Genomic DNA, 26,867 nt, shown 5'->3' with positions numbered 1-26,867 from the left:
TCAGTTGTTTTCCATTATACTCTTAATCCAAGGAATATAATTGGAAACTCGAACATAAACACCAGGTTTCATGGGTTGGGCACAGCCAAGACCCCAAGAGGTGACTCCATGTTGGACAAATTTGTCTTGGTCCAGACAGACTAGAGGTCCTCCACTGTCACCCTAAACAGAGAAAGAACAGGATGATTTCTTCATGGACAGCCCCATGTGCAAGAGTGGATTTCTCACAGGAGGCACACAAACAGAAGTACCTCTCATGTGTGAGGAGCACACAAGTTATCAGAAAACACTGGAGGTCCACCAGAGAAGACTTCCCTATGCATGTTGTTGAACACTGTTGTAAAGTCATGTCTTCCTATCATCGAAGTATTACATTTATTTTTGAAGTAATACTTAGATTAGTTACTAAGTTTAAGTTACTAAGATTAGTAACTTAAACTGTGCTTCCTCCCTCAGTCTCTTCTCTGAGGTCTTTACAGCTTTCTGTTGCTACTATATGATCCAAGACCAAGTGAATGCATGCGTTCAAGCCATGTATCTTAAGACATAAGTGCACACCCCTCAATGGCCTGCTTGCCCATCATACTGCTTGTGCATAGGGTATGTGTGCTGTGTTAGCAATGGCGTTGGCCTGCTGGCTGGGGCAGGCAGTCTGCTGTTTTCACACTTCTTTACAGAGTTATCTCTAGCTTTTCAGGGAGGGAAATTTTCATCTTGATTCAGTTTGCTAAGTTTTCTGAGCCCTTTCATGTATTTAAGGAAACTGTAGAACTCAATTTCAAAACTCAGACTTCTGGAGAAAGCCTTCATAACACACTTGTGAGATGAGCTATAGCCAGCCATATTCTTCCTTTTCAGCAAAAGGCAAGTCCAGTATGCTTTTTGCCTCACCCAGTGTGATTTTCACAGGCACTGGCACTGACATTTGGAAATTGTCGTTCCTTTGGTCCTTGGTATACCCACATGGTAGACTCCACTGCATTGTTCCTTGACTGCTAACTGAGCTATCTCAGGTTGTTAACTGAGCTAGCTTGGACACTGGAGCTGTTCTAACTGAGGCAAGCAAAGTGGATGGGGAAAAAAAATGAGAACATTAGTCATTCTAAGTTGGCTTCCATACACCTGGCTTGGGCAGCTGTGTATTAGCATGTGCTGTGTAGTTCAGGTGTATCTGAAAAATTACCTGCCCCACTTCCTAGCAGCAGACAAAGGAGCAAGGGAAGAGCAGAATCCATGGGCATTTTTTAGTTCATATGCTACATGGTGTGGCAATGTCCCAAGGCTAATTCTGAGCCTCTAAAGCCCAGAAAGCAAAATTTGATTTGACTGTGCTTGTAACTGACTCTCACACTCACTGACTTCCTTACCTGGCAGCTATCTGTGCCACCGTGAATGTTCCCAGCACAGAGCTCATGTTTTTTGACTCTACCATTCAAAAATTCAGGGCGGTTGCATATTTTGTTCTCGATTACAGGGAAACCAGTTTCCTTTAAGTAGCCTTCCCCACCAGTTCCTTTGCAAATATAAACAAAACAGCGTAAATGACACAGGTAAGCGGACATCTTCACAAAACAAATATCAAGATATGGACAAGCAGTAAAATAAGCATAGTGTTTATGCACTATGTATATAATTTCCATGCATAATATGAAGCAATACTAAAATTAGTAAGCATTATCAGTATCATGGTACTTATCACCCTCTACCCCTCATCAAAATCCATGCTGCACTGATTGACCTTCTTGTTCCCACAGTATATCCATATGGATCCAGTACCCACTGATATATGTGAGAGTCATTCCTAACTCATTTTTTTTCCTCTGTATCTGAGTATTCTTCTCTATGGAAGAAAGGAGGTGGGAAGTAAACAGTTGAAAATGGCATGATGGGCAGAAGCAAGGAGGCAGAAAAGGTACTGATGCCCTTCTCAACCAAAAGAGAGTGGAAGGTTTTGAAAATGAGTTATGTTTGTGTGAGATCTTCTGAACAAAGCTGGTTGGGAGAAAAAAAATCATTCCAGAGAATGAGCAAACTCACCATCATGTGACTAATAAATAGCCTAAATCTAGAAAAACCTTCCTTCTACTGCTTAAAAGCCCACTTTGGAGAAACACAGAGAGGACTGAAACATAAGAGTTAGCAGCTCCATAGGTCTGATTCTCCTCTCTTAGTATTGGTTTAGGGGGTTTCATTTTACATGGCTCCGAGTCATTTAGGAGAATCTAAATCAGAGGGAGACAGTGGAAAGAACAGCAGTACCTGATGAATTTTGATGAAATAGGTATACATGCAAGTTTGTGGGGGGTGGTTTTGGCACAAATAGAACATACTTTGGATGCAAGTATATATATACCAGAGTTTTCAGATGGGTTAACACTGTCTCACCTTTTGTATCCCCCCAGCCTGTCACATAGCACTCCTCTCTTCCTCCTAACACAGCATTTTCTTTTGGCAAACAAACTGGGATTACACGATCATTGATGGTTGCTGGGCTGAAAGAAACGAACAAGAGACTCATACAGGAACAATCATTTCCGTGACACCAGCAACCACTATTTGGTCAACTTGTTCCATCAGAATGAAGAAATGCTTCAGGTGAAAGGGTACCTGCTCAGTTTTAGCAGAGCAATGTCTGCCCTATGTGGCTCCTTGAACAATTTCTCAACATCTCGTTTTTGCACTGATGCCTCTAATGCTCTTTCTCTGTGTAATCCAAGGTATACTTTATATGCAGACGGCCGTGAGGACCTGTTGGAAATGATTACACGTAGTGAGCTGACGAACACACACCCTGGATGTAGACTGCTGATGATGTTATTTGGCACCTTGTTCTATCAAAGCCAGAAAAATAAAGCCAGCTTTGGCATAAACTTAATTTCTTAATCGCTTACTATGGCACATAAAACCAAATTGGCAAAAATTATCACTGTCACTCTTTGTTTCTTCAGTCAAAACTCGTCTAATGAATGATGAATAGGTTTGGCTGTGTTCTCAGCTCTCTGCAAGCTGAGTCAAGGGACAGCTCAGGTTGGTTGTTGGGTCCTTTTTGTTTCTCCTCTGGTTTTTCATCTAGTGTAAGAAAATGCTGGCAGAGGCTAAAAAGATACTTACTTTTCTAAGCAGTGAGAAGCAGTAAGAACCCACTGAGGGTCTATCAGAGTTCCCCCACAGAAATGCAAGCCAAAACTGTAATAGAGCAGAAAGGCATGAAAAGGACATGGGTTTAAGGTGAGGAAGTTAATTCTACTGCAGTTTGTCAGGTAGTCTTTCTAACACGTATGCCTTTACAAACTAAAGACATTATTCCACATTTTCATTAAGAATCAATATTTTGCTTTCCTTTAACAATATTTCTTAAAACTGTAGTAGTGCTGTGTGGACATTTTTATATGGCCTTGTATGAAAACACCTAGATCTTTGTTCTTAATGAGTATTTCTACTACTGGAAAACCTTATGTGCAGTGATGTGTACTGTTTTAGAGATTCTGGCTTTTATCTAGCTCTAATCACAGTCAGAAAGGTCTGCAACTGGCCTTGATTCCTAGTTTTGCTAATATCTTTGCCATTAGGATCAGATGTTTACACGGAAGGACTGATCAAGGTCTGTACTAGCCATACATCAAACTGTTGCTTCTACCCATAGGATACTGATTCTGCCATAGGATATAGTGACAGATTTAAAGTCATTCTGCCTTTTAGTGGAAATGTTTTTGAAATTAGTGATTGTATTAATTCTATAGGTACTTATCACAACACAGAGCATTCTTGGTTGTCTAAATGACCTTCTTTAAGACTAGCACATCTAATGTATAGCCTTGAGCTATTTTGAAATTAAATTAAAATTTAGAATGCTGAAACCACATACTATAACAACTTATGAGAGGCAAAGTTTATTTGCATGTAAGGTCTAATGTAACAGGGAATGGCCATACCTTGTCCGGAGACTGATTTGCCAGGGCCAGGAATGTGGATGTGAAATACACCCAGCAACAATCCTTTGAGCACACAACTTTGGTCTGAACTTGGATTTTCCACACTCATACTGAGCAGGAGCTACAGAATAAGAAAAAAAAAATCACTGTAAGGAACTTCAGCATATTTGCTATGCATTCACTATGCACTCGGAAAACTAGAAGGTGAACCTGTCTGTTACATTTGTCATTTCAGCTTTTGATTCTCTGCAGGCAATTGTATACCATGTACCATCTGTATTTTGTTAGGTTACCTTCATTTGGAACACTTAAATATGCCTGGCACATTTTTTCCACCTACGCTTCTCAGTGGTGACCAAATTACACATGAATAGATCTACAGTCAGCTGGAAAAAACCAGAAAGGCGAGGAGAAGGAAGCAGAGAGAAAGAAAAAATAAATTCTCCCAACATCTTTAAATGTATTCTTACAGATGCCAGCAATGAGAAAGCTGCACTGGCAGCTGTTTTCAAAATAATCTTGGTGGTACAGCATATGAAATTCAATCACTGTCCCTATGGAACACGTTTTTGTCTACTCTTATCTCAGGATATTTTGGTACTTAAGATGTCTCTGAGTTATTAAAAAGGGCAGTTCTTGTTTAGCCATGGGAAACTGACTCTTGTCAACACCGAATTTAGAATTTATTGTCAGCAAAAGGAACTAGCTAATGAAATTAAAGGCAAAAGCCGTATTTTCTCTGTTCTTTAGCTGAACAACTGATGGATCTCCAAAATGAAGACAATAACCATGTGCAAATGCCATTTTTTCCCTGAAGAGTCCCAGCCCAACACTTTCAATGTAGCAGTATTTTTACAGTTACAGTACATGCTTGTTATAGAATATCTTTCTTTTTGTTGTTTGTTCCATTTTGGGGTTTTGATCAGAGCATGTTTTCTGCTGCTTACAGCTGAGAGGCTAGAGCAGCAAGAAAGTCACCTTCTTTCGAGTGGGAACTACCTCTTTTCCCGGCATAGCTTTTGTTGTCAATGGACATGAAAGGACTCGAAACCAAAATGTTGTAAAACTTTATCATAGTACACTTTGTTGCACCGCCTCATCCAGAGTACTGAATGGCTTGATTACCAGTAACAAAGACAGGGGCATTTGATTAAGTATTTAGGGCCAGATGCACTTTTCAGACATCTGAAATGGTACAATATCAGAGGAGGGAAAATCTGTTTTACATCCAGGACAGAACCAGAGGCACATTAGCAAAAATTTTGCTGAGGTAAGAGCACCCCTTGTTCAGCCTGGCCACACACAGAGTTATGGCAGGTGACCAAGCAGAAGCACGGGAAATTCCTGCAGGAACAGTCCTGTTTTGAAACACATGGCAAACCCTCTGTGAGCTTCAGTGGGTTCCAGGTACATATTGTGCTGGGTTTGGAGCTTCCAAAGAATAAACACCATTCTTAAGACTTCAAACACAGATTTTGAGCATCACTTCCCCACAGCCTTAACTTCCAGTCTAAAGCTATTGCACTGTCTTAGATCAGTCTTTCAGATTAATCGTTGAATGTCCTCCAGTTGTCATAAAAGGTTACAGGAAAGGGAGACACTAGTCTTTAAAGGAATAATTACGGCACTTGGGAATGTCACAGTACTCCCAGGCTTTTCTTTGGTCTGTTGTGTAGCACCAAGGTCCATTCACATCTCCATCAGGATTCCTGCAATACTGTAATAAAGAATAAAGACACCAGCTGCTAACCAGGGGGGGAAAAAAAGCCTAATGATGCATGTTTCAAAATAAAATAAAATTAAATTTGGGAAACATTTTTTTTTGTTTCCTTACTGATAAGTGATTTCCAATTTGATTTCCAATCAAAATTTGTTTCATTTTTTTGTTTGCTCTGTGAGTTTAGAAAAAAGTAATAATGAAACCTCTTTAACTGTCTTACTGCCAGTAAGCTTCACTAGTGCAAGCTTGGACCTCTGAGCTCTCAAAAAGCAGAAGAACTTGACCTAGGATGGGTTTTCTAAAGCACTAAACTCTCTGCCCCTACTTCCACTGCGGTTAGTAGGAGTAATAAGAGTCAGTTCTGAGGTCTTTTCACACCCACTTTGGTTGCGTGACTCTGGGATGAGTGGGTATTGTGTAAGCTGCTCTTGCACAACTTGGTGATGCTTATGAGTCCCAGGGCAGGGGTGCAATGTTCACCCTGACGTGGGGAGCCTGGTTAGCTGAATCACTCTCTAGGTCTTACTGGCCATACTGACTGATCTCTACTCAGCACAGACACCTCACAAAATGCATGCTACTGGATATTCTTCTAGTCCCCTTCCCTACTCTGAAATATATTCCACGACCTCAGAAAAAGGAGGAAATATTTGCTTCCCTCCCCCAAGAGTCCCTACCAAATGCAAGAACCAAAAAGTTATGGCAGGCAGCTTTTCAGAGGGAGTTACCCCAGTTTAAGCTGGAATTCAATACAGAGTACGTGATGCCATCAGAGGACTGACTAAAGCAAGCTCTAAAATCATGTACTTGGAGAAAAAGTAGTTCAAGCTGGCAACATCAAACAAGCTCAATATCACAAATAGAGCTTGTCAGAAACCAGGCAAGTATTGTATAAAGGATGTCATATGTCTAGAGAACTAGTGATGAGTACATGTGCTAGGACTAGGGACATGAAGATTAGAGATGGAGAATGAATTACAGGATGGGTCAGATGCATGTATATCCTTGTGCAATGGGCTGCGGCAGAAGCTGGAGGGCTGAAGGGAGAATTAGTAGAGGATGGGGGCTGCAATCCGTCAGCTATATATCTCAAGAAACTTGCACTGGACATTGAATCCCTCACCATCTGACTCATCACTGTTACTACTGAAACCTATGACTCCAGGTGCTCTTTCTGGCAGAGGAGGCAGAGACTAACACCAGTTAGTCCTCAGTAGTGGAGGGGAAACAAGTGCTCATCTGAAGACCCTTGGCTGTGCTGCAGAAGCATTGAAAAGAGCTTCTGGGCATCTGTGTGGCCCACAGAAGTACAGACTGCTCATGTCAAGAATTAGCACAATCAGGTTCTTGGATTGAGCCAAGGGAAAATAAATTTTTGCAAAGTTTTGGCATGAAATGCTTGCTGAGGGACCATGAAGAAGATGGGAGAAGCTCAATGGCAGCAAGTATTAAATGAACAGCTCCTTACATTTTTATCCAGGCCTGCTTCTGGATGAGTCATGGGAGTGAAATAGTCGTGGCTATGAGGTCTCTGAGAACTCCACTCTTGACAAGTCCTGCCCCTTGCAGTTCTTGCTACTGTGCCACGATAATCTTTACCATTACCATTGATGCAATCTGTGAAGAAAGAGGAAAAGGAAATGATTGGTACCTGTGAGCTGTTGGGCAATGTCCATACTTGATGGTGGTGAAGCAGAAATAAATATGAGGAAATACTACTAGGACTTACACATCCTACATAATATTTACACAAGGAAAGAAGGACAATGTAGTGTCAACGATGGCTAAAAATCATACTGTAATTTCCTTGCATTTTAAATGTTTTCTTCATGATCATGAAATTCATAAATCAGAAGCTTAGATTCAGCTGACCCCTCTTGACTGCAGAAGCCAGGACCACAGAGACAATGCACTCATAAAGTCTTTTCCTTACAGACACTAATATCTGTCCAATGCCACATTTTACAGTAGGTTAAAATCAGTAGTACATGTTCAGTCAACATTATTAGCCTTCTAACTAGAAGAACATACCACAGCAAAAAAATGAAAGCTGCAGCACTCTAACCATCTACTGCATAAGAAAGTTGCATCTGAACTGAAAAAAAATTGTCTGTCCTCTGGTGGGAAATGGAGCCCTGAAAGTGTGAATGCATGGCAGAGGGAAAGACTCTTTTCAGAACAGTTAACAGCAAAAGTCCATCACCTCTATATTTGCTGTCATTGCTAGTAACCATCCCACAGTAGTGTGGAGACTACTAGCCGTCTGTTTCCTTGTGTTTCCAATATTGCCAGATGTAGTAGATAAAAGATTTGACATTAATCTAAAATCAAATACAGAAACCCTGCTATAAAATTCTACAAGAACATTCAGAAAATGAAGAGAGTGGATACAGTGTCATATTAAATTCTGTAGTTATCTAAAGTGCCCTGTATTTCATCGTCATTAAATTCTTGATGACATTTCCATAAAAACCATCTTGATGGTTATGAGCATTTCTGGAGAAAGTGGAAAGTATTCTCACCAGGATTTGGTTCCAGTGTTGTCTGAGGAGGTTTTGGTAAAGTCATTTGTACATGGTCATCACACTTCTTGAGGTTGCAATACTCCCATCTCACACTGGGGTCGGTGGTGTAACACCATGGACGGCTATCGGCATCTGGGTTTCTGCAATAATTCTGCCTCAGGTCCCTACAAATGTAAGCATATTGTATTCCCATCCATGCCACTGCTCTGAGGAGAACTTGAAAGAACATTTTAGAAAGCAGGTTTGCTATAGAGTTAGCATATGTAATTTATCATGTACAGTCTGAGACAGAAATCATTTCTCCAGCATAAAGAAATCAAGAAACATATACAGAATATTTAAATATGCCAAATACTTATTCACTGATTAATGCTTATAGTAGAATACTGTTTATAAATCCAGATAAGTAAATGCACACAAATATAGTAAAGATATAATTCTTTTTACTTCTTGAAATACATTAACAGTGTTTAAGAAGAAATAGTTTTTTTGTATTTTGGAATAAATAAATAGTAAATATGAGGAATAAGAAAATAACCCACCCCTTCCAACTCAAACTATTCTATAATTCTATGATTCCTCAAAGCTCTATTGAACTGCAGACTAGGAAGCAAAGACTTAAATTCATTAATAAGTTCATATATAGAAACAATGCATTTCAGTAAAAGGGAATATTTATGAGAACTCTTAATTCCTTTAGAAGCAATGTAGAAACACACAGTTAATTAGTTTAGAGCATAATAGTGACAACTGTGGTTTGTTTCAGATGAGGCTAATAGAAAATGTTTGTCATTAAAAAAAAAAAAAGAAAAGGAAAGGATTATTTTTATTAAGTGCACTCCCTTCCCAGCTTTAAAATCATTGTTGTGTAAAGAAGATACAAACCACGAATGATCATTGCCCAATGAAACACAGAAATGGGAAATACACATACGCATTTGGGAACGTGTCTGCTGTTTTATTGTGTCGGTGCGGTGACATTGAGTTCCAGGCTTGACATTTCTTTCCCGTGAGAGTGAAAGAAGCTGTGCCACGGTAAGACACACCATTGTCTTGGTAGCACTCCTCAGTAATTTGAGCCTGCTCAGGCACATCAACAGCTGTAGTGAATAACAGAAACCAGTCCCTTGCATCTTAATACTTTGGTATTTATACATAAGCATAGAAAGCCAACAGAAAACAACATGCCAGAGTATTTCACTGACCACCACAGCATGCTCTCTGTAACAGAATCCTCAGCCTGTAGATCAAAAGGAAGATTTCCAAAAATGTTGGTAAAAATTTCATGTTACACTAGGCTAAAAGCACTTGTACATCAACTTTACTGTCATGCATGGGGATTTATGCCAGCTAACAAACCAAATAATTCACATATGGATCAAAATTTCTCCAGGGCAGGGGAATGTCTGTGGCTTTGCCACAGATGCATGTATGGAACAAGCCTGCCTTGTGTAAGGAGAATTTCCTTCTGAAGGCTTTTTATGGAGCCTTGGTTCAGTGCTCTTAAATTATCTTAGGTTTTGCTTTGTGTTCAGTTTTTTGGGGAGCTCCCATGTAAAGCTAAATAACTTTTCCATGGAGCATCTAAAAATTTAAAGGTGAAGGGAACCACCACTTGGCAAAAGGAAAAGACCTCTGTTACTGCAATCTTTCCTGAGCTGGGTCAGTAGCCGATTTAAAACATTCTGCACTTATCCACCAGACTGAACATAGCAGCTTGGGTTCCACACCAGACTCAGGAGTTCAACTGATATATAGCAATACTGAGAGTGACAGCATTAATACAACTGAGCAGAATCACATGAGATTTTTCAAAATAAACCATGATGACCCTTCACTTCCATATGTCTCCTGTTGTTCTTACCAGGGGACTCTGGCTCCATCCCATCACAGGAGGGAATGGTGCAATATTCCCACCGAGCAGTTCTGTTGGTGGTGTAACACCATGGCATCTTCTCACCATCCGGATTTCTACAGTAGTTTTCCTCCAGGCTCCTGAAACAGAAAACTTGGCTAAGAAAAGCCTCTCATGGAAACATAGTAAAGGTTATGAACAATAGGAAAATGTACCTTGCTGCTTAGTTTACTGTTGTATTTACTGGTGGGTAACTGCTTTTGTCATTTATGGATGCCATTTACTAGATGAATAATTGCACTGCACTGGTGTTTTGGGTGTGCTAAACCAGACACCTGCTAGACTGATGGACGAACTAAGAGATTGTATTTCATGGAGTGCTTTGAGGCCGAGAGCAGCACAGCAGAAACATAGGGTGAAAGAACCTAGCCTTAAGCAAATATCATAATTGCAACTTTCTTACTCCACATTGCTTCACCTGAGGAAGAATACAGTAAAAGGATGAACTGAAGACAGAAAAAATCAATCAAGCAGAGCATGAAAGGCAAAAGAGAAGACACTAGTATCCAAGAACGAAGAAGTGACTGAAAAGAAATGTGCAAAAAAATTGAAAAGGTAGAATCCAGCAGGTGATGAATGCTGGTGTAACCAAAGATCTTTCCAATACAGTTGAAGAAAAATTAAGTCATTCTGTTCCTGGTGCTTGGTACTTCTCATAGACACTGAATAATGTAGAGGTTTTACTTACTTGCAGGGATAGTTTTCAGGAGTGCGAGCATGTCTGTGAGGAGATTGAGAACTCCAGTGCTGACAGGTATTTCCTGATTCAGTAACAGATATCGTGCCTCGGTAGTCTTCTCCTCTTCCTGATAGACACTGGCGCCCTGGTGGAGGAACTGGTGGTGGTGTTGCTATTACAGGCAAAAGAACTGAAATTAAGCAGTGCCTTCTAGCCATAGTAAAAACAAAACCAAAACCAAAACCCAACAAACCAACAAAAATCCACCACTTTGAGTTTTATGATTAAGTGGACTTTTTAGCTTTCTTTGCAGGTAAGATTTAAAGACCAAGGTGTTTGGAAAGTCCAAAAGGTAGAGAAAAGATCTAAAAATATCTTAACTTTTCTTTCTTCCATTTTAACATCTTCACAAGCATTCAGACTTCCAGAAGGGCATTTGCATCTGCCCCTTTAAAGCAGCCAGGATACAACACAACCAAGCATTGGCAGCCCCAGCAGAACAAAGCTGGAAAGTGATGAAGCGGTAATACTGCGAAGAGAATTGGGATGAAAGTGGCAGGCTTATCAGTAGTTGTTACAGGTATAGGTGCAAATATAAAAGAGATGTACTCTAACTGGTGAGAGTTAGAGACAGCAAGGATGAGGTTTGTTGAGAAACCTCAAGGAAAAGTATAAGGACAAGGAGGGGCCTTTGGGGGAAAAGGAAATTGAAAAGATGGAGATTTGAACTGAAAGAGTAAAAGAAGAGCCAAAAGCTTTTCAGGAAGAGTGAAACTGTTTGACATCAAAAGAGGAAAATCAGAAGATACATAAGAAGCACTGAACCATCAGAACCTCCAAAGAGCTATGAAAGGTTCCTTTCAAGACTATTTATTTTTTTCTCTGGGATAAAAGTCAGCAGTGTTTTATTCTTTCCTTTATCTTTGGGGCCTCTTCTATTTGTTCTAGCTCCTTGCACCACCCTGAATGAAAGCTGTCTAAACATTTTTGTGTCTGGAAGTCTAGAATTCAGACTCACTGCAACGAGGAATGTCACAATATTCCCAGCGCTTAGTCAGGCTGGTAGTAAAACACCAGGGCCGAGGTTCACCATCAGGATTACGGCAATAATTCATCTTCAGATCCTTCTCTGGAAAACTGAACAGGAAAAAGGATTTTCGAAAAATGATTTTCAAAAAATGTCTTGTATGGCTGTAACACTTATCCTCTCTGGGGCAGAGTGGTCTTCAGGCAACCATTGATGACAAACAACCCATCACAGTGTCTGACTCACTTTTCTGGGAGGTATCCGTGAGAGTGAGGTTGTTGGGAGTCCCAGCGCTGGCACTCAAGCCCAGACACCGTTGTCGCAACTACTCCATGGTAATTTTCTCCACTGCAGTGCATGCACTCCACTGTAGGAGCAAGGCGGAACGAGGACAAGAGAGACAGAAAGTCCCTGAGGAATTGGTCCATAAACACTCATACTGATCTGACATGAAACTCAAGAGCCTGATCAGAGCACAAGGCTGAAGGACAGTCTTTTTTTTGGCAAAGTAAAAGCTTATTTTTCTTGGTAAGATGAATTCAACTAGTTGATAACATTTATAGTGTTCCATTTAAAAAGCCCCCGACATCATAGACTACAGTTTTTAAAAGAGCTAAATTAAAACTACTAATCTATAATTGAAAATCTGTGCCTTGCTGCTGTCATGTTTTATTAACTCCTGCACTAACAACTGTCATTTGGTTCAATTCTAGGTTTACGATATGTGAATACACTCACATATTATTTTTTTATCTAGGGGAAAAAAGACTTAGTATAGCTGTTTTGAGGGTCTTTTGATATCTTCCTTGTTGGTACTGAAAATGTCTTTGGAAAGATTCAGGTTGAACTAAACTCAAGTTTGGGACAAATACTCAAAAATAAAAGTATCTGAATAACTTAACATTCTCGATGACATCTTGCAAAAGAGAAAGAAATTAGTATATGTATCCTGACCTTCACACTCTGGGATGTTACAGTAATCAAATCTGGTAGCAGGATCTGTTGTGTAACACCAAGGTCCCTTTCCATCGTTATCAGGATTTCTGCAGTAGTTTTCCTCCAGTCCCGCATTAGGATATTTTTCAGCTGTGTAACTGGAACAGAATTTAAATGGGATTAGAGAACAAGGAAAGTGTCCCAATTGTTCAGCTGAAGACGCTAAAAATGAAGGCTTTATCTGAGGACCATTTTGTAGATATTGTTCATTAGAAGTCTCCTAATTGCTACTGTGTGCCATTGCTGAAGAGTTAGAATTGCCATAGCTATAGACTTCAGGAAATATGGTGCATCTAAGGCCAGTCGTGTTATTAATACTTGCATTTACTCCAGCTATTCAGTTTCCAGTAATTTTTTGCTCAGCTGAGGTACCATGTAGCATGTAGAGAAAAGTCTCCTCTGGGACATGCATCCTGGGAGACACAATGAGAATATATTCGCTGAAATGTGAGTTCTCTGTAACCTGAATGTTATGCCTTCTCAATAGCGGGTTACTAAATAAACCCAGTTGGGTGTTTTGCATTAAATACAAGAAATACTGCTCTGTTAATTGTCTGTGGATTCACTGATAAAATGATGTACCTCTATCTCATCTGACACATATTACACTTTTAGTCAAGAGAAGTTCTTGCCCTGGTGAGGTTAATGGAAAATTCTTGTTTCAGCAGAACCAGGTGCTTCCCTGCCTAGTGCTCATGTAAGGACCACAAAATTTAAGCGCAGCTGCCGAGACTGACAATGTCCCTATTGATCACGCAGCCCCAATTGCAGGTCTCTGAGTTACAACTCAGATTAGAGAATTAGCTTATTCTAGGTAAACGTAGAAAAATACAAGACGACTTTGAACAACAAACAAATTGCATATAATAATACTTAGCACACATAAATGGCTCAGCAAAATTTCAGAAAAACATATAAACATATACAGAAAGGCCTTACTTTGGTTTATGGGGGGATTTATCACCCCACTTCTGGCATGGTACACCTTTCTGAGTTTTGGCTTCTGTTCCTCTGTAATCCACTCCATTTCCCTGCTTGCATTCTAGAAGATAAACTGAAATGATATGTTCTTAATTAATCAGTATCATGACATGATTTTACTATGTACAAAATTCATTTTCATGCTAATAAGTTTATATACATTTGGTCATATTTTAACTTTCTTATGCTGCCAAAAATAGACAGCTCACCTTGTAAAAATCTACTAGTTATCTGATATCCAAGTTGAATTAATTACCATTGAAAAATCTATGTGAAAGCCAAAAATTTCCAAACCAGAATTCCAGACAAATAAGTGCAACACAACCCGGTTCTTTTGAGATCATGCTATGGTAGATTTAAATAATAAACTATGCTTTTAACATTTAAATATGTACTACAAAAAAAATAGAAACACATTCTCTTTTCATTCCCCCCTATGATGTTATTATGGTTATGCACAGTAACTAAAATTGAATCTTGAAAGAGAGCCACCTGATTTCAGCTGAAGAAGATAACAGAATAGAATCACAAACGCATAACCACAAATAGCATTTTACCAGTTTAAATGAGCAACTTTTTAAAGTTCATATGAATGCAGGTGACGTTGTTTCATTAAAGTTCACCATGTGATGAATGATATTTAATTAATTCATGATATTCTAAAACAATGACACTCTGCTGTACAAGATAAAATGGATAGTTAGTTGAAGGTGCATATTATATATGCTTTTGTACTTAGATTTTGGAACTTAATAGTACCTTCATGAAAAAAAAAGAAAAAGAAGGAAGGGAAGAATTAGCAATGAAATCCTGTCTTTATATGAGCCAATGGGAATTTTAATGCTGAATAAGCCTGCAGTTTGTATTGGTAGCCTTAAAAACATTAAGTTGTTTTAAATTATTAATCATTAAATTAAATGGGAACTGATAGCTTAATGTTGTAATTTTTTTTTTTCCAGAAGGAGGGATCAACAATAACCCCATTGCATCCTTTAAGATTTTCCTGGGAGGACTGACCAATCACCTTTCCCAGCAAAGAGCCGGTGACTGAGATGGGAGAGCAGGGTTGCAAGGGGCAGGTCTGCCAAGGCCCAGATGAAGGAACTCAGATCTCGGCGTGTTCCCTCAGAGCTTCTACATCTGCAGTTTAGGGACAGTCACTGTCAGGCAACATGTCGTCTGGCTTGGGAAATTAAGCAGGAAACTCATTTAACATTTCTCTGTGCACAGGACATGTTTCATCAGCCAGCTCCTCCTTTCTATCTGCAATAGAGCAATCTGTCTTATAGGTTGTGACCTGGCTTGTCTCAATGTCTTCAAGTAGCATCCAAATCAGATATTTGTGGAGACCCAGTTTTGTATGAGCTTTTCTCAGCGTCAAAGTTACACCGAAGCTGACATACAAGCAGAAGTTTAACATAAATCTGGAGAAACAATGCCATTTTAACACAGATCTATCTTATCAAAAGTGAAAAGAACTAATATTTGAATCTGAAATAAGGTCCAGCTTTTCTGTGAGCTGAAAGATAGTTTAGATCTGGATTTATAGATGTACCTTTAGGCATGTCTTTATTTCAATGTATATATATGGGCAAGTTTACTCTAGAAAGTTTAGCTGGAAGCCATTTAGATACCTCAAACAATTTTGCAATAACTTAACATTAAAAACCTCAATAACTGAACATTGAATCATTCAAGTGCTGACTTTTTGTTTGCGTAAACTTTTGACCGTTTATATAACCTTTAGGATTTTTTTCTCTCTGATGGCAAATAACTGACTTTGATCCCCAAACTCAGCCCATGTCCCTTGGGTTAATTATTTACGAACAGGTGTGTGGATAATGATTCCCAAATGCTAGCTTTAATGCTTACTACTTTTTCTGTAAGGCAGAGAAGGTTAACTTTCTCTTTTGTGGCACATACCATAGGAAAAAAAAAATTTAAACTATAAATTTTATACCAATTGTCATCCTTTCATTTGAGTGCAATGGTAAAGAGCAATTCGGTCTTATTAAATAATTGCTTCAACTGAAAAAAATAATGTGGTTTCAGCAATAATATTACAAAAGCACTTGGGCATGTGAAAGGAATTTCCTTGAAGTATCAGCACAGCAACACCTGGTGGAGACAGTGGTACAATCTGCCTAGGTAAAGGCTACATTTTCCATTCTGTTCTGTAACTATATATGTTATCATTAGAATGTATACATAATTATTTGAGACTCTCTTAAAATGAAGAGATGAGCAACAGAGAAACCATCTGCCACATACACAATAGGCTGCGTTTTTCACACCTAGGTCCAACTTTTGTTTTCTGTAAGTAGATGAGCAATTTTTAGACATTTTGATTATGTAAACCTGCAGTTTTTCCACACTTTTAGTGATGGGGTTCTGTTTTTCAAGAAACTAAAATCAATGCCTATGACCTCAAAAAGCTTAAAAAGATGAAGTAACAAATCCTCACTGAATATTGCAGGGCTCTCATCCAGGTTCTAACCTCCACAAATCTAAGGGATGTCTCAAAAATAAACCAGAATCACAGCCTAGCTCCTGATCACAGTCCTGAAGCAAAATCAGTAAGGATTATTTACATGTAAGTTATTTGTTCAGTCTTTAAACTTTTTTACTTGTCATTGATTCATTCAGGTTTCCTTCTGCAATAGGAACTGTGGAATATTTCTTTAGCATTACTTAATCATGATTTGGGGAAGTTCCCACATGCTTCTGGATATAATAAAAATGTCTTCTGTTCAAACCATTAAATTACCTATCAGCTATATATACAAAAAAAGGCAGCTGGCTCTAGGCTTCTGAAAACATCAGGCTGATGATCCATAAAGTATGAACAAAATCTCATTCGGAAGCTCAGCTGCAATCTTCTTGCAGGTGCTATACACATAGCATTGTCTTATCCTACAAGTCTTTTTAGGTTAACAGAGCAGTAATGATGCAGTTTTCTGGAGCTCATTGGTATTTACAGTGTAGTTACTGTGATTCATGACTTTTTGTTAGAAACTGGCCTATTGAAACCACTCCATGATTTGCAGCAGCTGAGAACCTGGTTCATTTTTCCTTTTCATATACATTTCTTTGATGAGGGAGACCAACTTTTTGATAGATACTACAGTTTATGATTTCTGAATATTCTCAAATGCATTAATATCTTTCAAAAAGTTACAAATCATCAAATGGTGAAAGGCAATATTCACAAAGTCATTTAACACAGAACAGTAGTAATTCTATTCAAAGTTTACCACATTATCTTGCACCTGAATAATCAGTAAGGAGACCTTTTCTACCTTGTGTGTTACTAAAGTCATAGAACAATACAATGAAGCTTGTGGTTCATTGCAAATAAAACACATTCCTTCTTCCCTGTATGTAGCAAGAGCTCCATGTTTGATTATGTAATTCAAAAATATTCTTAAAACCCAAATATTTGTCTGCATCTGGCATAAGCTGATAGATTTTTAAAAGAGATGATAAAAAGATTGGATAGTTGCCATTTCTTAAAGACGGACTTCCTATTTTCAGAAAGAATAGGAGATCAAATATACTTCATTCAAATAATTCTCATCTATGACAAAAAGATCAGAAACAAAACATGTACGAAAGGGGAATACAAAAATTCATGATGTCAATTAATTATACATACTTCTTTTTTCGTAAAGAACTGCATTTGTTCTTCTGAATATCACTGCTGTTTTGGTGTTCTCAGCCAATGTTAAACACTGCTGGTCTTTACTGGTGTATAAGAAGGCCCTGTTGAAATTAATTGGAGAGAGCAATGTAAGAAACCGTAGCTGAATGTGTGCATTATTTTCCTGAACACATTTTCTAGTATTCAGTTGCAATTTTAGCAAGTGCTGCACTTCAGTGATATTTAAGATTGAATGATGTTACACAAACCACTGAGTATTGCTGCTCCCACTTTCAGTGATGACTTTGACTCCTAAGTCTTCATACCAAACTTGGGTTGAAAGGGAGCTACATGAATAAATTATGAAAAAGGATAAAAAAGAAGGTTTGTAATGTGCTAGAGGCTCCAGGGAACATGCTGAAGAGGATATACGCACAAGAAACCTTGACCTTATTTAAAAAAACTTAGTGGTCATTCAGGAAGTGAGACATTCTACAATATTCAGCAGTTACCAAGGAACAGGTAAAACACAACAAGCCAGAACCTTAAATTGCCTTGTGATAACTGTTCTGAGTTGTCATATGTGAAGCAATGTAAGCACTTTGGAAAACACTGCCATTTGTCTTTTCAGCAAGTCTGCAAAACTGGAGCAGATGGTGTAACCTTTACAATAGTATCTAAGGAAAACTCCTGACAGGCTAAGTAATTTCTGCAGCTGGCTTTTCTGAGCCAAAAGAGAGCAATACCAACATGGCATTGAGTGGGTAGGTCTATACCATGAAAGCAAATACTGACAAAGCCCATTCTGTGGCCCTGTGACCAACTAGCATGGTCCCAGTGTGCCTGCACTTATAAATTTGCACAGCCTCTCCCCAAAGGAGAGGGATTACATCTGGACCCACTGCTGGCAACCATGTCCATGAGACGTCTAGAGAGTGCTGGTTGTCCTGGGTCAAAACTATGCTGGGGACTGTTCCCCCCAGTCCAAGCCCAGCTCTCAGTATTGTTAGGCTTGTAAGTAGGGATGCAGCTGACCAGCATGGTCCAACACACTGCTAAGGTAGGATAACAAGTCTGAAGTATTGCTCTGAACTCACTGGTCTGAAGCACTAACGTGAGGGCACTGCAGTGCTGGCCTAGTCTTAAAGCTCTGCCTAATACTTACTTTTCTTCCCCCAGATCCTTCCCTGCCAGAGAGCAGCTGTTCTTTATTGATTGTAAAAGATCTCACATAATTAATTAGGAAGGCAAGGACAAAAAAACCCTGATGTTGTTCTAGTGTCAGGTGATCGTAGGCTCAGACCTGAGGCAGAGGTTAAGGAACGACACTGTGTCTGAATATGCTCAAAACAGAACAATAATCCTCTGCAAATTGTAAATATATAATCTGAGTATCCAGATCCGTCCTTTCTGCCTTCCTCCCTACCCTCCTGAGCCAAATACTACTGAAGCTCTGCCCTGTCTTTGTGGTTTTTAGAGAGAGGAGTTGGATCAAAGGGAAAGGATGGTACTTCGCACACCCACAGAATCACAGAATGTTAGGGGTTGGAAGGGATGTCTGCAGATCATCTGGTCCAACCCACCTGTTAAAGCATGTTTACCTAGAGGAGGTTGCACAGGACCATGTCCGGACAGGTTTTGAATATCTCCAGGGAAGGAGACTCCACAACCTCCCTGGGCAGCCTGTTCCAGTGTGCTGTCACCCTCAATGTAAAGAAGTTTTTCCTCAGTTTCAGGTGGAAGTTGGTGTGTTCCAGTTTGTGCTTTTTGCCCCTTGTCCTGTTGGTGGGCACCACTGAAAAGAGCCTGGCCCCATCCTCTTGACACCCGTCGTTTAGATATTTATAAACATTGATAAGGTCCCCTCTTAGTCTTCTCCAGGCTAAAGAGCCCCAGGTCTCTCATCCTTTCCTCCCAAGAGAGATGCTCGAGTCCCCTAATCATCTTTGTAGCCCTCCGCTGGAGTCTCTCCAGTAGTTGCCTGTACCTCTTGAACTGGAGAGCCCAGAACAGGACACAGAACTCCAGATGTGGCCTCACCAGGGCAGAGTAGAGGGGGAGGAGAACCTCCCTCGACCTGCTGGCCACACTCTTCTTGATGCACCCCAGGACACCGTTGGCCTTCTTGGCTACAAAGGTACATTGCTGGCTCATGGTCAACTTTCTGTCCACCAGGACTCCCAGGTCCTTCTCCGCAGAGCTGCTCTCCAGCAGGTCGACCCTCAACCTGTACTGGTGCATGGGGTTATTCCACCCCAGATGCAGGACCCTACACCTGCCTTTGTTGAACCTCATTAGATTCTGCTCCATCCAGCTCTCCAGGCTGTCCAGGTCTCGCTGAATGACAGCACAACCTTGTGGCATGTCAGCCGCTCCTCCTGGTTTTGTGTCATCAGCAAACTTGCTGAGGGTGCACTCTGTCCCTTCATCCAGGTCATTGATGAATATATAAAACAAGACTGGACCCAGTACTGACCCCTGGGGAACACCACTAATTACAGGCCTCCAACTGGACTCTGCACTGGTGATCACAACCCTCTGAGCTGTGTCCTTCAACCAGTTCTCAATCCACCTTACTGTCCACTCATCTATCCACACTTCCTAACCTTACCTATGAGGTTGTAGTGGAAGACTGTAACAAAAGCCTTGCTGAAGTCAAGGTAGACAACATCCACTGCTCTCCCCTTGCCTACCCTGCCAGTGATGCCATCACAGAAGGCTATCAGATTGGTCAAGCATGATTTCCCGTTGGTGAATCCACATTGGCCACTCCTGATAACCTCCTTTTCTTCCACATGTTTAGAGAAGAATGAGATGCTCCATCACCTTTCCAGGGATGGAGTTGAAGCTGACTGGCCTGTAGTTTCCCAGGTCCTCCTTCTTGCCTTTTTTGAAGTTTCCAGTGACATCATCTTCCCTGCAGTCATCAGGCATCTCTCCTGTCCTCCATGACCTTTCAAAGATGATGGAGAGTGGCTTAGCAACAGCATCTGCCAGCCCCCTCAGCGCTCGCAGGGGGCATCAGGGCCCATGAATTTGTCTAGTTTGCCTAAGAGATCTCTAACCCAATCCTTCTCAACCAAGGGGAAGTCATCCTCTCTCTGTACTTCCTCTTACCTCCAGGGTCTGGGATTCCTGAGGGACAGCCTTAGCAGTAAGGAGTGAGGAGAAGGTGGCATTCAGTACCTCTGCCTTCTTCATATCCTCTGTCACCAGGGTGCCTACCTTATTCAGCAGCAGGCCCACATTTTCCCTAGTCTTCACTCAGTCAGCAAACCCTTGTCATCCTTCAGGGTTACATCTCTTTAAAATAAATCTCATTTTCCCTTTTTATTCAAATTATAATATTATAAAATACATTTAAAAAGTCAGCAACAGAGTACCCCCGCCTTGAATAAAAGCCTGATGGAGAACAAAGTACTGGGAACAGCCCAGTAGACAGTCAGCCTGCTGAGTTCAAAGAGGTGTGCTGCAAAACTGGTAGATCAAGAACTCACGAGGATTAGAAGAGAAATCTCCTTGCCTCATAAGTGAGGACTGCCTACCACTGCAATAATCTCTCGTCATTACTCCAGTTGCCTGCTGTACTACTGAAGCTCAACGGGCTCTGAGGCTTCGGCGCAGGAGGCTCAGAAGCCTTAGGCTCAAAGTGGTAGGCTCCCATGAGGCAAGAGCCTGAGAAAAGGCTAGTCAACCTTTTCTGGTACAGACTGATCAGCATCTTTCATGCTTTCTAGCCCCTTGGTCATGGTTAAACGCAAGTGCATAGAGAGAATTTGGATGGAAGTAGGATTTAGGATCATTAAGGATTAGATAGCCGTCTCTTTCTCAAAGTAAATAGTTATGTAAGTCAAGATTATAGTAAAATTCAGAATAATGGATGTATCTGCAAGATAACAGGCAATGCAATGAACATAAGCAATGCCATTATTGCTGTCTTCAGTTTCCAAGCAATTAATTAGGATTCTTTATTGTAAAAGGAGTGCAAGAATCTTGATAAAACCATGTCAAGTTGGTTTTCAGTGTGCTTACCCTTATCCAATAAAAATCCAATGTAATTTTCCTAGCTCCTCTATTTCTGCTGTTTTCATCTGTTATGTCCCAGGTATTCTGTTTTTAAACACCTCTTGTTTTTCCAGCAGACCTCAGACACACGGACTCCTAAGAAATCCCTCAAAAGTTCAGACTGCTGATAAATAAGGCAGACTGCTCCACTATCTGCAATGAAAGATATATATGGAAACCAGTGGAAATTACCTGCAAGTAAATTTATTTTCAGTTTCACATCGCTCCGCACATTCTTCTTTACTATTTGCCCTATAAAATTGCTTCTTTGGGTTGAGCAGCCAAGCTCCCTCTGTTCTCACATAGCTGTCTAGTATGTTTCCTTGCACTAAAAGGAAAAAGAGAGAAAGAGGGAAAATGTGAATGCTGATATGATTTATTTAAAAACCTCACGTTGAATTCTTTGTCACCTAGTTGATAACATCCTCATTCACTTGCTCAAATAATTGGGTTAATGGTGACAAAAATATGGGTAAATCTTGCCTTCCTAGTATGGTAATGAGTAGCATCACTGAAAACCCAATGTAAGGCAGAACAGAGAAGTGGCTTGAACAGTTCTTTGTATCATTCTGAAAGTCATAACACGTCACACAAACCTAGGGTATAAAGTGATGGGAACAGAGAAGTTGACCTAAGGAGCAAAAAAAAGTGAGGAGTTTCAAAAAGAAAATATTATTCACCCGTACTTTGAAGAAAGTGGAGAAACAGGACTCAAGAAGCATGTGAAACAATGATTGTCCATTGCTGATATCTATCCACACGGAACAACTCCAGTTTTATCAGCTGCCTCTTTTGAAATGCTCTTGCCCTTGCAAGAAACTAGCCATCCTCAGTCACTGGTGTTATCTCTGTGCTTATGTTCAGTTCGTCATTTTTGTAGTAACTCTGTACAGAACTTAATAATTAAGGTGGCAGATGTTGCCCTCCATTGCAGTGAATTAACACGAGACATTAAACTGGTAAATAAATTAATCTAACAACCTCTGGGCTACAGCTGCATGCAAATTATATGGGATACTAAAAAGTACAGCTGTGTTTAGCAGTACTTTTAGCAGAACTCCAAAAATGTTCAAAGACAATCCTTCTTGTAAAGAACCTTGCCATTTAGTATTTTCTTTTCCTGTTACAGCTGTGTAGTCTCTGAATGCTTTGCTATAGTTCACGGCAGTGTGACTTTCATGATTTCCAGCTGCAGGGTCATGGAGTTGCATGAGTCCTGTGATTTTTACAGTTTATCAGATGAGCATATGACTCTACTGACAAACATTTGGCTCTGGGAGTTATCCGTTCTGCATGGTTTCAACCCCAAACAGACAGCTGGCCCATGGTCTTTGCAACACATCTCACTCCTGCTCCGTGCCCTGTTTTTGTGCCTGGCTTTACACAACTGCGGAATGAAAGACCCTGGCTTCCCCTTCATGTGTGACAGCCATGCTGAAGAGAGGAATTTCTTCCTTATTCATCTTTTTCTGATCCTTCTTTTTCTCGGCCCTAGCCTGATGCCAGCAGGAGGGACAGAAAGCAGCCTCGTCCCACTCAGACCCATAGCCTGTGACTTGAAGCAGGCTCAAGTGCCTCCTGGTACAGTTAAATCCCTTCACCTGAGTTCTAGCTCAGCCTGTAGTTGAGTGTTTTGTTTAAGATCGTTTTGCACCTACAAGATGGAACTGATAAAATAGGCATAAAAGTCTTACTTACCCTTCCTTTCATACCATTGCTAACCCAGAGAAGTTACTGAAGGTTTTTTTTTCTGTATGTAGACTAGGGAAGAGTTTGGCCCTAAGGGCTGATAGTTTAGTAGTATGCATGAAAGGAAAGGATAGCTGACTAAATAAAAAGAGATAAAATGAAAAAAGATACAATAAAATTTCGTGTGACAGGCACAGGAATCACTGATTCTGCTAGTTACTTCAAGACAAAAATGACATTAAGAAGAAATGAGTTTTGAGACAAAACATTCAACTAGGTTAAAACAATATCCTAGGGACGCTGCAGTGCTCTCTACAAGAATAAAAACCACAAGTAAAGAATTCCTGTTATGGTACAGCTTCCGTGTGACCTTAATTCTGTTCTGTTTTGACAGTTTGCAATAATATTGTCATTATAATTACAGTATTTGATTTTTAAAATATTGACAAGATCATAATTGATTTGGGTCACAAATATATTTTTGTCCCTTTTTCTGTTATTAGATGACAAGGCATAATACTTTAAGAAAAAAAAAGGAAATACATGCAAGCTGAATAAAAATGCAGTAAATTTTCTTGCTACCATTTTTCCTATGTCTATGGATTTTTTCACTGTTAGAAAGATGGATCACTGCCTTATTCAGAAATGCAAATATTAACTGCAATTTGATAAAGGATTTACAAATAAAAGCAAAATATTGTAGTGAGAAGTCCAAATCCTGTATTTACCTCCCCCATATAAAATTCTTACATATTTGAGAATTGTATTTGATCTGAATGAAGCTGTTGTACTGAAAAAAAAAGGATAAGAAACTATAATTTGAATTAATATAATCATTCTTAACATTAAATAATATCTATAACTTTTTATGCTGCGGCATGTCTCTGATATTTCTAGCTAGAATCTACTCATATATTTCCTTAACTGATACTCTTTTTGTATTTTAGAACCTCATATGTAAAATGCCTGTGTATTTTATTGGGGTTTTGTGTATGTGTTGGCACACTCATAACAATATTTTTAAGCATAATCACAACAGGCTGTGTAGTTATACAGAAGGCCTGAATGAAGATATGCCATCTGAATCCTACGGTTCATTGAAGTTTAAAGTTTTCAGGACAGAGAATATTTATTTGAAATTTCTGTAAGAGATACAATCTACTAAAACCAAAAGTATATATGTAAAGAGATTTACTCAGTTCTTGCATGTTACAAATTAGTTTGTACTATCTTCCACAAAAATAGTCTTGCAGCACGAAAGATACTGCAGAAACTAAAGCTGACCAGATTTTGGCAGAATGAAAAATTTCCTGTTAAAATTGTGGCTATGAAAAAGACTGAAATGCTAGTGTGTAGAAGAATTTTCCCTTTTCTTTGTGATTGTGTTTTTCACAATGCATTTATGAATTTTAAAACAATCAAAATAAGGATCACAGTGTTTGGCAACAAAAGAAAAGAAACAACGCTAGGATAAAAGGCTGCTGAAACCAAAGACAGCCATGTCTTTGTAGCAAGCCTTAGATAGGCTGCTTTCTGAGTGTGCCCCCATTTCGGGCCATGGGGCAAGTTTGCAGGGAGCCATTAGTTCCCCACACAGACACCAAGGCTGTCGCTCTTCTGGTGTCTCTAACGAACACAGCGCTGGAGGAACCACAGCTCTTGCTTTGTTCAACAGCAGCTCTTGCTGGCCAGCAAGCCCCAAATCCACCAACGTCCAGGCAAGCAGCGACACAGGGATTTGGTGACCTACCTTCACCAAATGGAGCGTGCAAGCCTTTGGCCCCCACCTCACCTAGGCAAGTGAAAGGAGAAGGACTCTTACCTGAGCTGAGCAAGAAAAGAAAGAGAAAGGCGGCTTCGCTAATCCCCATTTTGGCCCAGCTTGGCGGGTGCTGGAAGTTGTGTGTGTCGGTGCACAAAGTTTTATTGACTCGCAGTGGAGTGAGGCAGCATCAAACAAACAAGGCAGGTAGGTTAAGTTAATCATTCTCCTGAGCTGTGACCCCCTTTGCTGTGTTGTGTCCATTCAAACAGCCTTGAATTGGATGGATTACCAAATCAGACTCAATCATTTATACTGGATGCTGGGAAATATGAAGGCACTCTCTTGCTTTGTGGGGCATGTCTTGTTCTCAAATGGTTAGGTCTTTCTTTGCTAGAGAATAGACAGGAACAATTTTGCTGGAACGCATAGAAAATAATGTGTCCAGGCAGAATTTCATTTTTTCCTGACACTGGAGTCCCATCCCAATGGTAATTTCAGCCATACATAGCTTTGTTGATTTGTAAGAACCAACTTCCATTTAATCTCAGGGTAAGCACGATTATCAGATCCGGATAATATTAACTATATAAAATAGTTTTACCTTTTTATGAAAGTAAATAATTTTCCTTTTTTATTAAAGAATTCCTTCGCTGCTATGTTTCCTTGACCTAGGCTTTTCTTTTATTCTTCTGTTTCAGAGCAGACTTAGAGTTCATTTTAGTTCAGTAACATAACTTCAGGCTTAAAACCCGTAGATAGTTATTTAGTGTTCTTCCTTAACAGACGTTTAACCTCACACTGCATGCATAAACTCATGCAGTGAGGGTGTCAGACTTTGCTCATCCATGTGTTATCCTGATTTCAACATCAGCTCACTCTGCATTTCCCAAGTGGCCTTTGCCTTGGAAAAGCTGCACTACAGCACCATTTCATGGCTTCTCTTGCATGTTAGGTCACTAGGGTTACTTCAAAATGACTTGTTGAATCAAATGTGCTAGTGACTTATCAGAGGCAGCAGGAGGCTGAATATTAGATGAGGAAAACAGGTTTGAAAGGATAGTACTGGGTCATGCAGTTCAGTCTTCTGCAATTGAAGGCAAAAAGTTCATAGAACCGTGAGTTTCTTCTAAAAACTAGTGAGCCTATCCACTTCCTTGTCCTGCTTACTTTAAGCAGAAATTTTTTTGTACTGAGGGTTTGGGATAAAGCTAGGGGTGCAGGAGCAAAGATGTGAGAGAGGCGTTCTAATATGGGAACAAGATTAAGCTGCAATTTTACATCTTATATGAAAAATCTAGAGCTGATCTTGCTTGTAGTCATGTGCTATTTTTCTGCTTTAGGGTGCTCCATGTTTTCTGGTTGTCTTCTGAGCTTGAACCTGTTTTAATGCAACTTGTGAACAGCAAAGCATGAAGTATCTGTAGAGGCTTGGCATGCCACTAACGCTAGGCCAGTGAAACAAAGCAGATGGGCCCAAGAGAGGAGATGATGGGAGGTGGACTCAGCTCAGGGAACCACTAGAAAGGAAACAGAGAGAAGGGGTTGGATACGGTGCAATTTTATGTGGGATCGGGCTTATCGGATTTTAGAAATAATTGCTCATTGGAAAAGAAGGATAAAATGAAGGAGCAGAATACAAAGTAGGCTTCACTAGCAAGCAAGCTTTTGAGAGCTACTCAAGTCTGGTTTAACCTTATTAACCCCATATTTTTGACAGCCCTACCCCCATTTTCAATTCTTACTCCAGATCCTGTGTTCCCTCTCTCCTGCTGCACATCCCCTGACTCCCTGGCAACTGTCTTGTCCTCAGCCACAGCCAGCATCTGCTCTCCAATGCCCATGCCTCCTTCCCATCAGATATTATCAGATAGTGGTATTTTCCTTTCTCTAATGCTAAATTTGTTTTCTGCCCTCCCCAGTACCTCTGGCACCT

At 40.0% G+C, this 26,867-nt stretch overlaps 1 protein-coding gene across 2 annotated transcripts; it reads right to left on the bottom strand.

The window, feature by feature from the left end:
- On the bottom strand, nucleotides 1-25,040 carry LOC104345503 (plasminogen). 2 transcript variants are annotated; one of them, XM_086461066.1, is made up of 19 exons: nucleotides 24,992-25,040; nucleotides 21,673-21,808; nucleotides 17,431-17,537; nucleotides 13,734-13,848; nucleotides 12,732-12,892; nucleotides 12,045-12,177; nucleotides 11,790-11,908; nucleotides 10,781-10,943; nucleotides 10,042-10,172; nucleotides 9,112-9,277; nucleotides 8,154-8,341; nucleotides 7,121-7,272; nucleotides 5,556-5,649; nucleotides 3,933-4,053; nucleotides 3,112-3,186; nucleotides 2,608-2,748; nucleotides 2,386-2,492; nucleotides 1,368-1,513; nucleotides 1-162 (listed from the first exon to the last, which is right to left on the bottom strand). In XM_086461066.1, exons 1-19 carry the CDS (start codon nucleotides 25,038-25,040, stop codon nucleotides 1-3), a joined length of 2,466 nt encoding a protein of 821 aa, XP_086317192.1. The 2 variants fall into 2 exon arrangements, with proteins under 2 accessions (XP_086317192.1, XP_009948270.2); XM_009949968.2 differs by having other exon boundaries at nucleotides 7,121-7,269; nucleotides 8,175-8,341; nucleotides 12,045-12,165; nucleotides 12,753-12,892.
- Nucleotides 25,041-26,867: the final 1,827 nt, after the last annotated feature.

Source organism: Leptosomus discolor, chromosome 2 (assembly GCF_034619465.1).
Source record: "Leptosomus discolor isolate bLepDis1 chromosome 2, bLepDis1.hap2, whole genome shotgun sequence".
In the NCBI taxonomy this organism is placed as follows: domain Eukaryota; kingdom Metazoa; phylum Chordata; class Aves; order Leptosomiformes; family Leptosomidae; genus Leptosomus; species Leptosomus discolor.
Note: the sequence above shows the minus strand (reverse complement) of the source record. Positions and strands in the feature narration are given on the sequence as shown.